This window comes from Tamandua tetradactyla, chromosome 7, assembly GCF_023851605.1.
Source record: "Tamandua tetradactyla isolate mTamTet1 chromosome 7, mTamTet1.pri, whole genome shotgun sequence".
Classification (NCBI taxonomy): domain Eukaryota; kingdom Metazoa; phylum Chordata; class Mammalia; order Pilosa; family Myrmecophagidae; genus Tamandua; species Tamandua tetradactyla.
The window spans coordinates 94,063,605-94,080,177 of record NC_135333.1 but is presented as its reverse complement, the minus strand read 5'-3'; the positions used below and the strand labels follow the sequence as shown (position 1 = coordinate 94,080,177).

At 37.7% G+C, this 16,573-nt stretch overlaps 1 protein-coding gene and 2 pseudogenes across 1 annotated transcript in view; 1 reads left to right on the top strand and 2 right to left on the bottom strand.

The window, feature by feature from the left end:
- Nucleotides 1-2,361: 2,361 nt before the first annotated feature.
- On the bottom strand, nucleotides 2,362-2,908 carry LOC143689873 (large ribosomal subunit protein uL6 pseudogene; annotated as a pseudogene).
- Nucleotides 2,909-6,635: 3,727 nt separating this feature from the next.
- LOC143690539 (general transcription factor IIH subunit 3 pseudogene) lies at nucleotides 6,636-12,934 on the bottom strand (annotated as a pseudogene).
- A 175-nt stretch (nucleotides 12,935-13,109) lies between these two features.
- The window catches only part of IPO8 (importin 8), a 172,083-nt gene continuing 168,619 nt past the window's right edge, over nucleotides 13,110-16,573 (top strand). Inside the window, exon 1 of the mRNA XM_077170434.1 lies at nucleotides 13,110-13,421. Coding sequence (XP_077026549.1) covers nucleotides 13,338-13,421 — 84 coding nt within the window. The 5' untranslated portion in view covers nucleotides 13,110-13,337. The remainder of the gene's footprint in view (nucleotides 13,422-16,573) is intronic.

The window sequence follows — 16,573 nt, the reverse complement described above, 5'->3', positions numbered from 1 at the left end:
GCTGCTCTATTGTTAGGTGTTCAGAATCTTGTGATAATTATTTGATTTCATATTTAAGAATGGAGCAGTAAAGAGACTGGGAGCATTAAGGCAGAGATGGGACTAGTTGGTTTTTGGCTTCATGATAGCATCATGGAGGGGGTAGTATATTAATGTTGGGGTAAGGTACAGATTTCCAAGTGGGACACAAACTCTAGAAGCCATAAAGAATTGATAGATTTGACACAAAAAAATTTTAAATTGTGTTTGGGGGGAAATACCCATGTCAAAAGATAAATGACCACCTGGAGTGGGAGGAAATCAATATAAAAAAGATGGCAGAAAAACTTGGGCAAAGGAAGTGAAGAAGCAGTTCAAACACACACAAATGACCAATAAGCATGTATAAAATTTTAAGATACATGATTTGGCAAGCTTGTGGGGAAATGGGCACTTATGATATACTGTAGATGATAGTAAAATTAGTACATTTTTAGAGAATGAATTGGCAATAACTCATGATGAAAGTACATGCTTTTTTGACTCAACAAATCCACTTAGAATTTACCTTGTGGTTTTGGGGCTATGCCAAGATACGTGCATAAAGTTAATTTGTATAGCATTAATTATGATAGCAAAAACTAGAAAATCTAGATCCCATCAATAGGGGACTAAAATAAATCAAAAGGGAAGTACAGAGCAGAGTATTCAATATGATCTCATTTGTGTAAACATTTTTAAAGCATATATGATTAGTTGAATCACGAGTAGAAGAAATTTAATAGTGTTGGCTTTAAGGAAAAGGTCTGGTAGCTGTAGTGTGGGAGGAAGGAAGAATTTTACTTTTCATTCTCAATCTTACTATAGATCTTGAAATGTTCATATAAATTAAGAATTTTTAAGTAAAATGTAAACTTATAACAGTCAATTACTGTGGTACTCACTCTGCCTTGTCTTTCCTTGGATAGAGTTTGAGGGTTTGTTTTAATTATCATGAAGCTTAAGAATAACAAAAAGGAAGAGTTTTACCATAAAAGCCTGAGTCCCATCTACCTTTCACTAGTATTTGCATTTCACCTCATCATTTACAAAGTGCTGTCATGTGTGTAATTTTAGTGGATCCTCACCACAAACCCCTGGTGAGGTAGATACTGTTTTAAAGATAAGAAAATGAATTCTTGAAGATTGACTTTCTAAGGCTACTAGCCGAAGTGTCTGTTCTAGTTTGCTAGTTGCTGGAATGCAATATACCAGAAACAGAATGGCTTTTAAAAAGGGAATGTGTTTAGTTACAAGTTTACAGTTCTAAGGCCATGAAAATGTTCCAATTAAAGCAAATCTATAAAAATGTCCAAATTAAGGCACCAACAAGAGGTTATCTTCACTCAAGAAAGGCCGATGATGTTCAGGGTTTCTCTCTCAACTAGAAAGGTGCATAGCGCTGTCTGCTAGCTTTCTCTCCAGGCTTCTGGTTTCATGAAACTACTGGGGGCCATATTCCTTCTTCATCTCCTAAGGTCTCTGGTTGCATGGGCTCTGGCTCTCGTCATTCTGAAGCTTTTTCCAAAATGCTTCCTCATTTAAAGGATTCCAGTAAACTAATCAAGACTCGCCTGGAATGGGTGGAGTCACATCTGTGTCTAAGACCAAGTGGATGAGCCACATCTCCATGGAGATAATCTAATCTAGTCTCCAACCTAAAGTGCTGTTTGGGGATTAAAAGAAAAGGCTTCCTCCTCATGATGGGATCAGGATTAAAACATGGCTTTTCTATGGTACATAATCCTTTCAAACCAGCACAGTGCCCTAGCCAGACTTGACTCTCCCTGGCTTGAGATCAGTGTGGCATTTTCTATGGTACTTTTTCACTTCTTTAATTCTCTATTGCTGTTGCTTTCTCCATATTTTCTTTCTGCTGCTGTCTTGCACCCACAGACTTAGAGTGCACTACTCAACTTTGCTATGACAGACGATACCATTTGTCAACTGTAAAGATGGTACTTGGCTGAGTTATAGTTTCTCATAGGTTCTGAAGCTCAGGCAGGGGATGTTTCTTTTTTCAACGTGAAAATGCAGAAACCCTGAGGAAATGAAACATGACATTTTGGAGGAAAGAAATGGATTTGAAAGTAAATATACCTTTATCCCAGTTAACACTACTATCTTTAGCTTTCATCCTTTCTCAGGCCTTATGTTTTAGCCCTTGGAGAAGGAAATTTCTTTTGACTTGTGTTCAGAAACTTTTAACACTGCCCTAACCCCTATTACTTTAACATTTCTTTTAAAAAACAAACAAACAAAAAAAACAGATGAACTTTATTGCATCTTTAAAATCAAATAGGTCTGGCATCTTGTTTCCTTTACTGCACAACTCCTTAGATCTTATTTATCAGTCTGCTGTACTATTTCTTTTTCAGAGACATAGATAACATCCAAATTTTTTCTTATATCCTGAATCAAAGCAGCTGAATGTGATACACGTTCAGTGTCATTTCCTTCAAAAATTAACACATCTTTCTGGGCCTGAGATACCGAACAGGCAACACTTGGCCTCATCTGAACCCTGTGGATGTATTTTTCATCCAAGTAAGTTCAGATTTCAACCAGAGACCCACTCTCCCGAATAACGACATTGATGGGGAAGTGCATACACAGACCTCATCTTGTTACGGAAGTCAGTGGAACCCCCTTGATCACGTTCTGTACCTGACTACAGATAGTGCAAACTGTAGGCAACTCCTTTCTATTTCCCCACCATTTGTCAACCTGAAGCCTTTTCCTTCCCAAGTAGATGGAGTTGTGCATTGCTACGATTGAAGTCCCTACACAGGATTCCTCGGGGGCCCTTCGCAATACCTGTGCGTCCCTTCAGCATGATGTCAGCATTTTCTGGAATGTTGACAGTCTGGTTGCTGAGAATGGTCTTCATTCTTGCAGTGGATGTAGCAAAGATGACATATCTAATTGACTTTTTAAAAAAATTTCCCCTTTAACTAACAGGTCTGACCTATTCTTTAAAATAGTCTATTTAGAGCTTCCTATTACATGTATCATTTAAAAGGAGATTACCGTTGACTTCTATTAACAAAATACTCAAGATCTTACAGTTACATTTTACAAGATCATGTATATACTCATACAAAACATTTCAGGTGCTATGATGTGGATTTCTGCCAATGCATCCACTTTTGGGACAGAGTTATTTAATCACAAACTTTACAGTTTTCACTTACATAAGATTTTTAAGCATGGTTTAAAAGATGCGTTATTCAACTCACAGATAAGGTTCTTTGTACACTGGGTCTTTTTTTGGTAATAAAAGTTTATACAAAGTTAAGTACAAATACATATTAAAATAAAATTTAAAACTAAACAAGCATATAAAACATTCTAAAGAAAAAAAGACAATTTTATAATTTAAAATTATTAGTCTTTTAGATACATGGTGCTTTATTTCCTAGACTTAAAATAGTGATTTCCATTATACTTAATTAGGCTATGAAATAACAAATATTATTTTAAAAAGGCAATATTTGCAAACAGATTCTCAAACTTAAGCATTAGTAAATACTTACAAAGCAATCACCAAAATCTTTGTGTATTTGTTAACAAAATCACAAATCCAGAATATAAAATACACCTGAAATCATCTAATCAAGTAATCAACCAAACATCTCAGCTTCTGAGGTGACAAAAAGTATTGTACACAAATGGTTGTCAATTTACTTTAAAAAAAAAAACAAAAAATAAACCAGCACCATTGTTAAATTGTTCTTTGCTATGCTTGAAATTAAAGGATTTTTAACAACTCCAATTACGTAGAAAATGATTTTTTATTGTTGAAATTATAAATAACTTTTCTTTTGACCTTACAGATGTTTTCAGCATTCAGTACAAAGCTCCTACAGAACAGTTCTAATAGTAATGCTTTTTTTCTCATTATAAAAGGAAAAAATTCTATTTGAGGACAATGCAACTTTAAAAGAGAGCCTGTTCTCTCCCAAAAATGTACTCTAAGAAACGCAAACATCAGCTTACACAAATAAGCTTTTTTTTTAAAAAAAAGTTTTATTGAGCAATCTTCACACACATACAACCATATTATACAATCAGTGGCTCACAATATCATCACATAGTTGTGTGTTCATCACCATGATCATTTTTAGATCATTTGCATCACTCCAGAAAAAGAAATAAAAAGAACAAAGAAAAAATCTCATACATCCCATATCCCTTAACCCTCATTCTCATTGACTACCAGTATTTCGATCTACCCAGTTATTTTCCCTTTACCGCCCCCCATTATTTAATTTTTATCCTTATCTTTTGTTTACTCATCTGCCCATATCCTGGGTAAAAGGAACCGCAGACACAAGGTTTTCACAACCAGTCACTTTGTAAAAGCTATACAGTTATACAGTTGTCTTCAAGAATCAAGCCTACTGAAACACAGCTCAATAGTTTCAGGTACTTCCCTCTAGCTACTCCAATACACCATAAACTGAAAAGGGATATCTATATAGTACCTAAGAATAACCTCCAGGATAACCCCTTGACTCTATTTGAAATCTCTCAGCCACTGAGAGATTTTCTTTGTCTCATTCCTGTCTTCCCCCTTTTGGTCAAGAAGACTTTCTCAATCCCATGATGCCGTGTCCCGGCTCATCTCTGGGAGTCCTGTCCCACCTTGCCAGGGAGATTTATACCTTTAGGAGTCATGTCCCACTAAGTGGGGAGGGCAGTGAGTTCACATGCCAAGTTGGCTTAAAGAGAGAGGCCACATCTGAGCAACAAAAGAAGTTCTCTGGGGTGACTTTTAGGCATAATTATTAGTAGGCTTAGTTTCTTCTTTGCAGGAATAAGCTCTGTAGGGGCGAGCACCAAGGTTGAGGTTCAGCCTATTGAATTGGTTGTCCCCACTGCTTACAAGGATATCAGGAATTCCCCCGATGGGGAAGTTGAATGTTTCCTCCTTTCTCCTCAGTCCTCCAAGGGGACTTTGCAAGTACTTTTTTATTCCCTGCCCAAATTACTCTGGGATATATCAGGACATCTCACTAACCTGTACAAACCAACAAGATCTCACACCCTATTCAAGATTCCGTGTACTTGTGGTCTTCAACTAAAATGACCATACAAGTTAAATTAGATAATGTGTTACACAAAATATAAAATTTGCACCAAATAAATCTCTCTCCCTTTGGTCACACACAGAAGTTGAAGTTTGAAAATATGGGCCACATCATCCTTTACCCTGTATTCTGATTTACCATAGTCCTATCCAGATCAGCTTCATTCATATCTCTAGATGAAATCTGATCACTTTTTCAGCTTTCTGAACAGTTGCTGAATGGAGTAATACTGACTTTCATAGCTTTACTGCTCTGAGTCTCAGGTGTCACATAAATACCCAAAGTTTCAGGGAATGACCAGGTTATATACAAATAGCTCAGTATCTTAGAATCTAGATATAACAGTTACAACTCCTAAATATTTGTGACTGCTGTAAGAGCTTACAGTCTAGGAACATTTACAATAGGCCCCAACCTGATAACTCATGATCTTGATTTCATGATATTATAGTAAGTCCATATGAATGAGGCATGATAATATTTGTCTTTTTGTTTCTGACATTTCATTCAACATACTGTCCTTAAGGTTTATTCACCTAGCAGTTTGTTGTATGTAAACACTACAGTTCCCCCTTCCATTCCACAAATAAGCTTTTGATACAACTGTTTCTGAAGAAAATGTTCTATTAGACTACTGAAATCACTCTTTTTGCTCTCTTAAAACCAGATTTTGAAGTTAGTCAATGACAATTATTATTTGGATTTTGAAGTTAGTCAACGACAATTATTATTTGGATAACTTTGTCTGATGTAATGGTAGGCAAAAATATCAGTATTTGTTAATATCTTAAATTGAGTAAATCTTAATTTAGACAATAAGTGTTTTATTTATATGACTATTATTTACTTACTGTTGGTTTGAGTAAGATGTTCTAGCTTGGGGTGGGTCACGGTGGCTCAGAATTCTTGCCTGCCACGCTGTAGGCCGGGGTTTGTTTTCTGGTGCCTGCCTATGTATTAAAACAAAAAAACCAAAAAAAAAGATGTTCTAGTTTGATGCCATTAATCTGCAAATAATCATGTTTACATTTCTTCCAAAACTGTGCTCAAATTTCACACATCATACATTTCACAGTAAGGACTCAAATTTGGCCAATATGCCAAATATAAGGACTATAATCTGTCATAACAGCCTGACTCTGACAGATAATCATCCCATTAAAAAGTCACAAATTTGTGCTTTGTTCCCCCTTTCTAGGCAAAAGCCAGTCAGAAAAGATTAAAAAGTATATTGAATAGGGCAGGCCATAGTGGCTCAGCAGGCAGGAATGCTTGCCTGTGATGCCAGAGGACCCGGGTTTGATTCCCAGTGCCTGCCCATGTTAAAAAAAAAAAAAAAAGAGGTATATTGAATAGAATGACTCCCTGAAACAAATCAGTCCCCTGAAAGCACAAGATGAGTATGATATTTTGAAAATTCTTCCTGTATGAAACTAACTACATTAAAAAAATCTTATATCCATCTATAGTTTTTTTCAGGGCTTTTCCAACAAAGATACCTCCATACAATTTCTATTAATAGCTCTAAAAGATAGGAAAAAAAGCCATTTTTTTCTGCCATGCAGACACTTTCAATTTATTTTTCTTGGCCTTTGGCACAGAAGGCAGAGAAATCTTACAAAGGCTGTCTTGCAGGTTGTGGTGGATGGGGCTGAAATGGCAGAATACTGACAGACATAGCTGATTTCAATAAGATTGCAATGACAGAAGCACACAACGCTGTAGTCTGCATGAATGACAGGAAGGGGGCAGGATTATCCGAGATCTCTGATCTTGATCAGGAAGGAAAACCCATAGTAAATAGTGCAGAAAGAATGGCATCAATCAAAATATTCTGTTTCTATGCTGCAAAACTTACATTCATGAAGTTCTTTTACTGCAATGCCCTGTCCTTTGCAGCCTTGATCACTAATATCCCTGATTTCATTTACTCATTAACTCTAACTTCCTTGTTCATTCTGTGAATGTAGGAAAGGGCTTTGGTTTGGCAAGGGAACTTGCTAGCAACAGTCTCTCTGTATTTTGACTCTTTATATCATTCTTGGCCATTAGATCTTTAATCTCTTCAGCGATAACTTAATTTGCTGCCATTAACAGTACATATTTTCCATCTTTACACTCTGAGGGATTAAATTCAGAAGAAGAGTTACTAGAGTCCCCAAAGGAGTCTCCGAGTTGACCATTCTTTCTAGGATACAAGAATTAACTTTCTTGAATGTGACTTGCTATCACAGCATGATTCATAAATAAATGGGAATTTCCTAACACCATTACAGCATCTATACATTTTGATAGTGTAAACTGAAACTCCTTCAAGGCTTGCTTTCTCCGCCAAATTGGATTGGTATCAACTATGATAACTAGAAGATCCAGTTCATCCTGTCTGAGATCATAGTGATCTGGGAACTTCAGTACAGAGCCAGCTGCAATCAGAGCATGGATTTTTAATTGTCATTTTATTTTTACCAAATGGACTAGATTTTAGCCTACTAATATAGATTAGAAGATGAACTGCTGCCAACAGATGGGGAGGACAGCTGTGTGATATTCCATTTAGATGACTAAAATGTTAAATCTCAGAGAAGGCCAACATGGCCATGCTTGGAGTAAAAAGGATTTTCTGTAATTTGAGCTGTAATCATATCTTTATTCTTACTTGCTGCTATATCCCGAGGGTAACGTCATCCATTTCTATGGTGTCAACTACCCTACATACACAGATGACTCATAGTTTTCTAACTTAAAAACTTTATTCCTTCCTTTTCTCCTACCCCAGCTTCCTGCCTCCTCCTCCAGTACTTTTGTGCCAGATGTGGATTTCCAGTTGTTCACTGGAAATCTCTGGTTGTACATAACCCATAAACACTTCTAATTCAACATGTTCAAAATGTTCAAAGGCAAACTCATCTTTCTCTCCAAATCTACTCCTTCCATTTTTCCTGGTTAATGATTTCCATAAGTCATCAAAGCTTGACTTACCTTTGTTACTTTGTAAACCTAATCAATCAAAAATTCCTATTGATTCTATCTTTGAAATGTTTCTTATATCTGTCTTACCTTCTTTAGTCCTACTATGGACATCTTGTTTCATACCCCTTCTCTCTCTCTCTCACATTCATTCATTCAACTAATGATTGCTTATTATGTGCCAGGCATTTTTTGAGTTTAGACACAATCACTTATTCATCAAATGTTGAATAATATTTCTTCTCTCTTTTAAAAAAATATAATATGATGATAAAGTTAACGTTTATTGAGCATATACAGTGGGCAGTGTGCTTTTCTCATTTAGTCCTCACTACAGCTTTTGAAAGAAAAGGAAACCGAGGCATAGAGAGAAGGGGCATATTCAAACCATGCCTGAACCTAGATGAGGGTATTAATAAATGTAAAAGAAATTCTATTATTTTATGCAAAGTATTAAAAAAGAGGTGATTCATAAACAATGAGCAATTAAACATATAGCTTAGGAAAAGTCATTTTAAAACACTTGCAAACATTACATAAGATTCTACAAAGATTCATGCCTAGGGTAACTCTCCAAAAACTACAATCTCCAGATGGGTCCCTGGACCAGATAGGTCCTGAAATGCAGAGTGGTCAGCCCTTCTAAACATCAACTGGTTCCATCCACCTACCCTATATTAATTGATAGCCCCTTCCAATGTGAAAAAGATAACATGGGCATAGTCCAAACACCTCTAAAAAGTGGGAGAAAAATCAAAGGTGATGATGGTGTTATACAAAGAAGGTTGGGTTTAACAAATGAGTATGAGTGCTGAATTGACATTTCTTTTAGCCTCCAGTACCTTAGAGCAGCTAGAAATAAAATCCTAAAATTGTGAAATTGTAACCCATACCAAACTCTGAAATCTGTTCTGTAACTAATTGTTGCAATGTACTTTGAAATTTATTGCTTTTATGCATATACGTTATTTAAAGATAAGGTGTATAACAGAGAAGATAGGATTTAACAAATGAATATGACTGTTGAATCATTATATTTATATTTCTAATGGTCTCCAGTGTCTCAGAGCAGCCAGAAATAAAAACCTAAAATTGTGGCACTCTAACCCATACGAAACTTTATAATCTGTTCTATAGCTACTTGTTAAAATGTATTTGGAAGGGGTGCAAGGGTAGTTCAGTGGTAGAATTCTTGCCTGCCATGTAGGAGACCTGAGTTTGATTCCTGGCCCATGTGCTTCCCAAACAAACAAGCAAGCAAGCAAACAAACAAATAAACAAAAAAATTCAAAAACTGGTGCTGCAGTACGGGGATACGCACATGGAAAAAGAATGAAATGTGACCCCCACCATACAGCATACAAAAAAAAATGTACTTGGAAATCTATTGCTTTTTTGTATATAAATTTCACAATTAAAAAACATTTAAAAAACTAGGGTTTTTATACATAACATTTGGGAGATTGTGAAAATGAAGTTTTATCCATTGAAAAAAACACTTGCAAAGAATTCTGAGAACAGAATCATAGGTGCTTATGATTTTTTCCTGATCTTTTTTTATCTCAGCCACCCCTAATTTGACAGCATTTTTTTGTTGTTGTTATTGTTCTTGTAATTTGTCTTCACTTAGTCTTTTCAAAGTATGCAAAGTTTTTGTGGAACATCGTTGCTCTTTAATTATTTCTTTAAGTTATTTAGTTAGAGGTAGTTGTAGGTTCACATGCAGTTGTAAAAAATAATGTAGACAGATCCATAGATCCCACAAATTACACTTTATCCAGTCTCCCTTAATGGTAACATCTTGTAAAACTTTGATACAATATCATTGAGATTGCTACAGGCAAGATACAGAACATTTCCATCACCAAAAGAATACCTCATGTTTCCCTTTTAAAGCTATACCCAATACCCTCCTGCCGCCACCATTACAACCCCTAGGAACAACTGATCTGTTCTTCTTTTCTATAATTTTTTTTCACTTTAAGAATATTATATAAATGGGATCATACAGATAGAGACCCTCCAGGACTGGCCATTTTCACTCAGCATAATTTTCTGGGGTATTTATCCAGGTTGGTGTCTGTTGAGAGTTCATTTCTTGCTCAAAGGTATTTCATGGTATAGATGTACCACAGTTTGTTTAACCACTCACCCATGGAAGGACATCTGGGTTGTTTCCAGTTTTTGACTATTACAAATAAAGCTGCTACAAACCCAGACTCATAAAACTCGCGGCCAATTTTATGTATGAACACAAGTCTTCCTTTCTCTGGATAAATGCCCAGGAGTGCAATTGCTGGGTCATATGGTAGTTGCATGTTGAGTTTTTAAAGACACTGCCAAACAATTTTTCAGAGCAGTTATATCATTTTATATTTCTACCAGGAATGAATGAGTGATCCAGTTTCTCTGTATCCTTACCAGCATTTGGTGTTGTCACTTTTTTTCTTCCTCTTTCTTCTTCTTTTACATTATAGGAGTATGTATTCTAGTACCCCCTACTCCAAACTATTTTCTTTAATGCTACCAAATTTCAGTTTTAGACATGGGCCTTAAAGGATTTGGGTATTACAGGTTGAAATGTAGTGGGCATTTGGATATGTGAATCTAGTCTAAGGAAAAAGGTCTGGGTTAGAACCAGCATTGTGAATTGTCTGTGTTCAGTTGATGGTTAAGGTTATATAATTTGAGTTATATCACTCATGCAGAGTAGATGGAGGAGAAAGAGAAGCACCAGTGTTGATTGGGTGGGTGGCCACGTGTGTAATCAAAGAGGTAGGGATATATTCTGTAAGAGAAAACAAGAGAAAAGAGATATTTAAAAAAAGTAAAAAGAAGAGTGTGTATTACAGTGTCAGATACCAGAGAGGGACAATTTAAGATAAGAACTAAATATGTCTCTTGCATTTAGTAACTATGGGATCAATGTTGATCTTTGCTTGGTAGTTTCAATGGGGAAATGAGAGGATGGATGATGGTGCTGACCAAGGGCTGGTGAGTTATTCTAATTGCTCAACTGAGAAAAGAACACACATTTATAGTGGTGTCAATTTGCACAGTGCATCAAGAGTAGACTTGAGAAATTGATTTGGGGGTTTAACAGCAGAGAAGGATGTGTTGTCAAGAGGCGACAGGCAAAGGACAGTAAAATAAATTATTCAGTTGGAGAACACACAGCAAATAATTGAGGGAGTGAGAGAGATGCAAGAGTAGATTCCAACTAGAGAAAAGATATTAGACTTAAGATTTTAGAGGTAAAGGAGTTTTAAAAGATTATAAGATTCAAGAGAATGGGTTGATGAAATTATGTGGAGGTGAAAGGCACTAGATCTCATTATACCATGGAGAGCTAAAGAACTTTCATTTTATCTTTAAATTGATGGGATATCTTCAAATAATGTACATGATAATATTAACCTGTTAGAAACATTACTCTGATTGTGATGTGGAGAAGGGAATAAAGTGAAGCAATACCAGTTACAGAAGACTGACCTCCCCACCCCTGCACCTCTTAAGATTAAGGGATGGAATTCTCTGAGAGGGAAATGAGGAAGATTAGATAGGGGAGAAGGGAGGGGGAAGTGACTCTAAGACCCATAACAAAAAGATCCTTTTGGCACATACACACTTATCTAGCCCCAGTACACCTAGCCTTCACTCAGGTTGGCACCTGAAAATCAATGAAAACTGCAGCTCATCAATCCCTTATTAGCATAGCCAAAAGGCAAAGGGCCCCTCCGAGTCCATATAATGCAAGGATGCCAACCTTAGACTGTTGCTTCTCCTTTGGAGAATGCCCGCACTCATCTTCCTTCAAGCGAGTGTATTTTCGCTATGCATTAAAGTTTTGAGTTGTAAAGAAAAAAAAAAAGAAAGGCAATACTGAAAATAATTAGAATCATGTTAAATTCACTACCACTGTCACACCCAGCTGAGCGGGTATTGTTCTAACTACAGAGCCTCTGCGAGAGGGGTATCTTTTAAACAGCCCAAGTTTTCTGCCACAAATGTTTACCCTATTGCTTGAACTGAGCTATTGAATAAATTTATCTTGATCTGCTCTTGGAAGGATTGTATTCACCCAGCTGTATTGTGCCCACAGTCACCTTCTTTACTAAATGTAATTACAGCTCTCTTTTCTGGGGGATTTTATCTAGGTTGGTGTTTGTGTACATAGTTTGTTTGTTGCTCACTGGTATTCCATGGTATAAATGTACCACAGTTTGTTTAAGCGCTCACCCATGGAAGGACATCTGGGTTGTCTCCAGTTTTTTACTAGCCCCTTCATATTTTTATGCCTTTGACATTCTGGAGCCAGATATGGCCACAGTAGATGAAAATAGTGTAGCCCATTTCCTTGTCCCTTACTACTTTTCTAAGAAGTTCTGGAAAATTTTCAGAATGCCCCAAGCATATAATTAATTTCTCAGACCTCTACGTTTATTTATCTGTCCCATTTGTCTTTTCTATCAGATTGTGAGTTCCTTCAAATTAATGAATAAATTCATCTTTTTATAATGTGGTGTCTAAATAAAATATCCCAGTATACTGGTTCAAAAATACATGTTTAACAACTGCTCAGTGAATAAAGGAATGAATGAGTGAATGAGTGAATGATGGTTCCCACAGATCGAGGGGACGTTGTTCTCTTCTGGGTTAAATGATCTCAAGATCCCAGAAGTCTGCGTGGAACAGGCTGTCAGAAGAAAACCTCAGTTGTGATGCCCAAAGAGTTCTTGGACTAACAAAAAAGGGACACTTCCTCCAAATACGCTTAATTTGTAAGCATCTTTAACGAAGCACGGAGCCGCTCAAGTTTCCAAACCTAGAGGAGGCAGTTTTCCGTACTGCAACATGGTGGCCATTGAGGAGCTAGTCGGTGCTATTTCTCCTCCAGGGAAGATGCAGAGACCATTCTCCGTACAGCATGGCGACCGCCTGCGGGAGCCCATGAAGCCATGAAGCCTAGGGGAAGAAGCCGCCGTAAAGGAAGCGCCGCTTCCTCTTCTTACTTCTCCCGCCTCCCACCGGCTGTCGTAAAAGGGTGAATGGAGAGCGAGTTGTGGGGGGGAGAAAGGGAGGACAGGGGGCGCGGAGTCGGAGTGGCGCAGCAAGTGGCTGCAGGTGGCGACGGTGGCGGGGGGTGGGGAGTGAGGTAGTCCAGGGGTCGAGGAAGAGGAGGCTGAGAGGGTCAAGAGGAAAACTAAAGCTTCAGTCTGGCCTACTGCTCCGGGGTCCGCGGAGCCCCCACCCGGGGAGATGGACCTTAACCGGATCATCCAGGCGCTGAAGGGCACCATCGACCCGAAGCTGCGGATTGCAGCTGAGAATGAGCTCAACCAGGTGAGGAGGGGGCCTTCGGCGCCCCCTCTACTGCGGAACCGGCGTCCTCGCGGTCTCGCCGGGCGCTCCTGATCTCCACCCCCACCAGGGCTCGGGACCCTGCGCTTCTCGGGGCCTCTCCCGCCCCGGGGTCCAGCTGTAGCAGCACCGCTGACCCCACTCCCCGCCAGGATCCTTGCTGAACAGCTCGCGCACCTGTTGGCCACCTTTGCATCTTTTTGGTGTCGTCTTCTTTCTCCAGTCTAGTTCCGTCCGTTCGGTCCGCAAAAAAAGAAGCTTTTGCAACCGTTGCTAGTGTTTTCACTGCGTGGTTTCTTTTTTCCTTAAGTGCTCGGACTTGGGGACGCTAGTGGGAAAATTCACTTCAAATTTAAATTTGAGTTCAGCTTTTCTCCAGACCCAGCCCTTTTTAGGTGTTGCGGTTTGGAAACCCTGCCCATCGCTTGCTCCTGTGAAGTTGGCAGGAATGTTTTGACACTGATTGGCAGAGTTTTGTTGAATCGCTGGGAAATGCTGTCGGGAGGGTGTTCTTGGAAGACTAGGCAATTTTCGTAGTGGCATAGCCTTACGAAAGACAAATCAAGTAATATGTGTTTGGAGAGATTGCTTATAAATGCTAAAATGTGTAAGACTGTTTTATTTAAAATGCAGAAATGTGCTGTGAATCTTTGAAAAGAGATTATTGTAATGGGAAATCTGGTAGAGTTAGGTGTTCTTGTGAATCTAGGATACTCAAGAGATAGAAGAGAGAGTGAAAACAATTTGACTATGGAGTCAAGCCTTGACATTGTCCAAAAGATTTAACGTTCCAGTATTACGCCGGAGATTTCAAAATTTAAAAAATCCCAACCTCTAGCTTTATTTCTCTCTCCTTATTTGTAACAGTGAAGCAAAGACCTCTCACAAAAACATAGGAATTAAGGCCCACCCCCAGGATGGAGTGACAGTTGTTTGAGGTAATTGTTAGAATGTAAAGGAAGATCCCTAAATCATTCTCAAAGTGTTGCCCAAGGATGTACTTCACTTGTGAACTTCTTAGAAATGCAAATTACTGTGCCTTATTCCAGACTTAAACCTGAGGTAGGGCCCAATTGTATTTTAACTAGCTACAAATTATTCTGTGTGGGGCAAAGTCTGAGAATGACCATCCTAAGTAACTATTTCTGTGGTTCGCTAGGATTTTGCTTCAAGGGGTTGATTTTAAAATGCAGAAATGTGCTGTGAATCTTTGAAAAGAGATTATTGTAATGGGAAATCTGGTAGAGTTAGGTGTTCTTGTGAATCTAGGATACTCAAGAGATAGAAGAGAGAGTGAAAACAATTTGACTATGGAGTGAAGGTTGAATTGAACTGAAGCCCAAAGGGAAAGTATTGGTGCCTCTAAAAGAAAAGGATTCTCATTCAGAATAGGGGAAAGTTAGAGTCAGTATTTGTCCAGGCTTTCCAGAGAAGAAAGAGGTATGTTGATTGGCCGGAAAAATAGTAACCCAGCCCACGGTTTAATTAGGAAGAACAAAGCAGGAGCGGAACTTTAATCTACTAGTGTGAACTGGGGATTTGGCCTGTTTGTGATCTCTTTTAGTAGCTATGAGACGAGATGTAACTTTCATAGTGTCCGTAGGAAGCACACCTTTGATATCATGTTATCATTTCCTGCTTGTTTAGCCTAATCTTACTTTATTTCTGATTCATCAGTATAGAAGTGTAGTTGCAGTTATGAAGAGACGGTGGATGGGAGAGTCTATGGAGACAGAAGAGACATTTGGTACCCAGTCCTAGTTTTTTCTTCATCATATTGCGATTTGAATCCACTCCAGCCTCACTCTGCCCTACCCGACTTGTCAGAGACCACAATTTCTTCTGAAATGTCTAAAAGTAGCTTATTATTTGTGTTACTCATTTAGCATTTGTATTTTATATAACGTTTTGGATTGTAATATGCCCTTACTAAGTATTTTTTAAAAATTATCTGTAAATAAAAGATCAAAGTATAATGTCACATAATTTTATAGTAAAACATATTTATAGTATTGGGTTTTGTATACTTGTCCTTTTCCACCACTCTCACATCCAGCTTTGTTGGATAAACAGGTGGGTAATCTATCATAGTGATCATGTTCCAGCCCATTTATTTTATTCAAGGTCCTTCCAGGAAATATCTCCGCATAGGAAACAGGAACAGCTTCTACAGTGTACTGATTGATCTGTCATTTGCTGTTTAGAAGATCAGGCAGCTCCAACATATCAGCCTGTGTTTTTATTTGAAACTGTATATTCCTGTAGCCAACATCTTTTCTGTTGCTCGTAATTGGTTGTCTAAACTGCTATTTGTAATATCGTTTCTTTGAGAAAATGCATTTTCAGTTTTATCTCAGGATATTAGAAATTTATCTTGTACCTCTTCTTCACTTTCTCTAAACCAAGCAGCATATGAGGATAGGAAAGGGTATATATCTTGAGCTCCAGTAACTTACCCAGAGAAGTGTCTTCTTTTAATAAATCATGAAAGAAAGACATATACTTCATTGCCAAGAGTTGGAGCTCCTATTTTCCAAACATCTGTAGATATCAATTCACAATTAAAGCTTTCTGAGAGTGTTCATTTATATGAATAACAGATATATTTGATTTATATTGCAGAACTGATATAAAACTTTGCCCTCATGGAGCTTGCATTCTAGTGGGCAATACAGATAAATAAATACTATAATTTCAGGTCAGAAGTGCTGCAGAGAGTAAAGTCCTAGAGAGAGAATAGTTGGAGTGAATAATAGGATGGTCATTCTCTGAAGAATGAACTGAGCAGAGACCTGGACTTTTTGAAAGAGTGAGCCAGGGAATGACAGGAGAAGAACAGAGGGAAACAGCATGTTCACTAAAGGCCTTGAACTTGGCAGAATGGAGGACTAGAAAGATCAATGTAGTTGAAACAATGAGAGAATAGGAAACCCACCAGGTCTTTTTTTTTTTTTTTTTTTGAATTCTCATAAAAGGCACAATTTAACTAATCATGTAAACTGTTTATTTTCAGAAAACTTCACAGATATAAATATTCTGAAGAAATATTGAGAAATGAATTTTAAAATTTTGTTGTTGTAGCAACTTGAAGCCAAAAGTGGGATAAAGAAACTGGGTAAATATTTGTGAGGAAA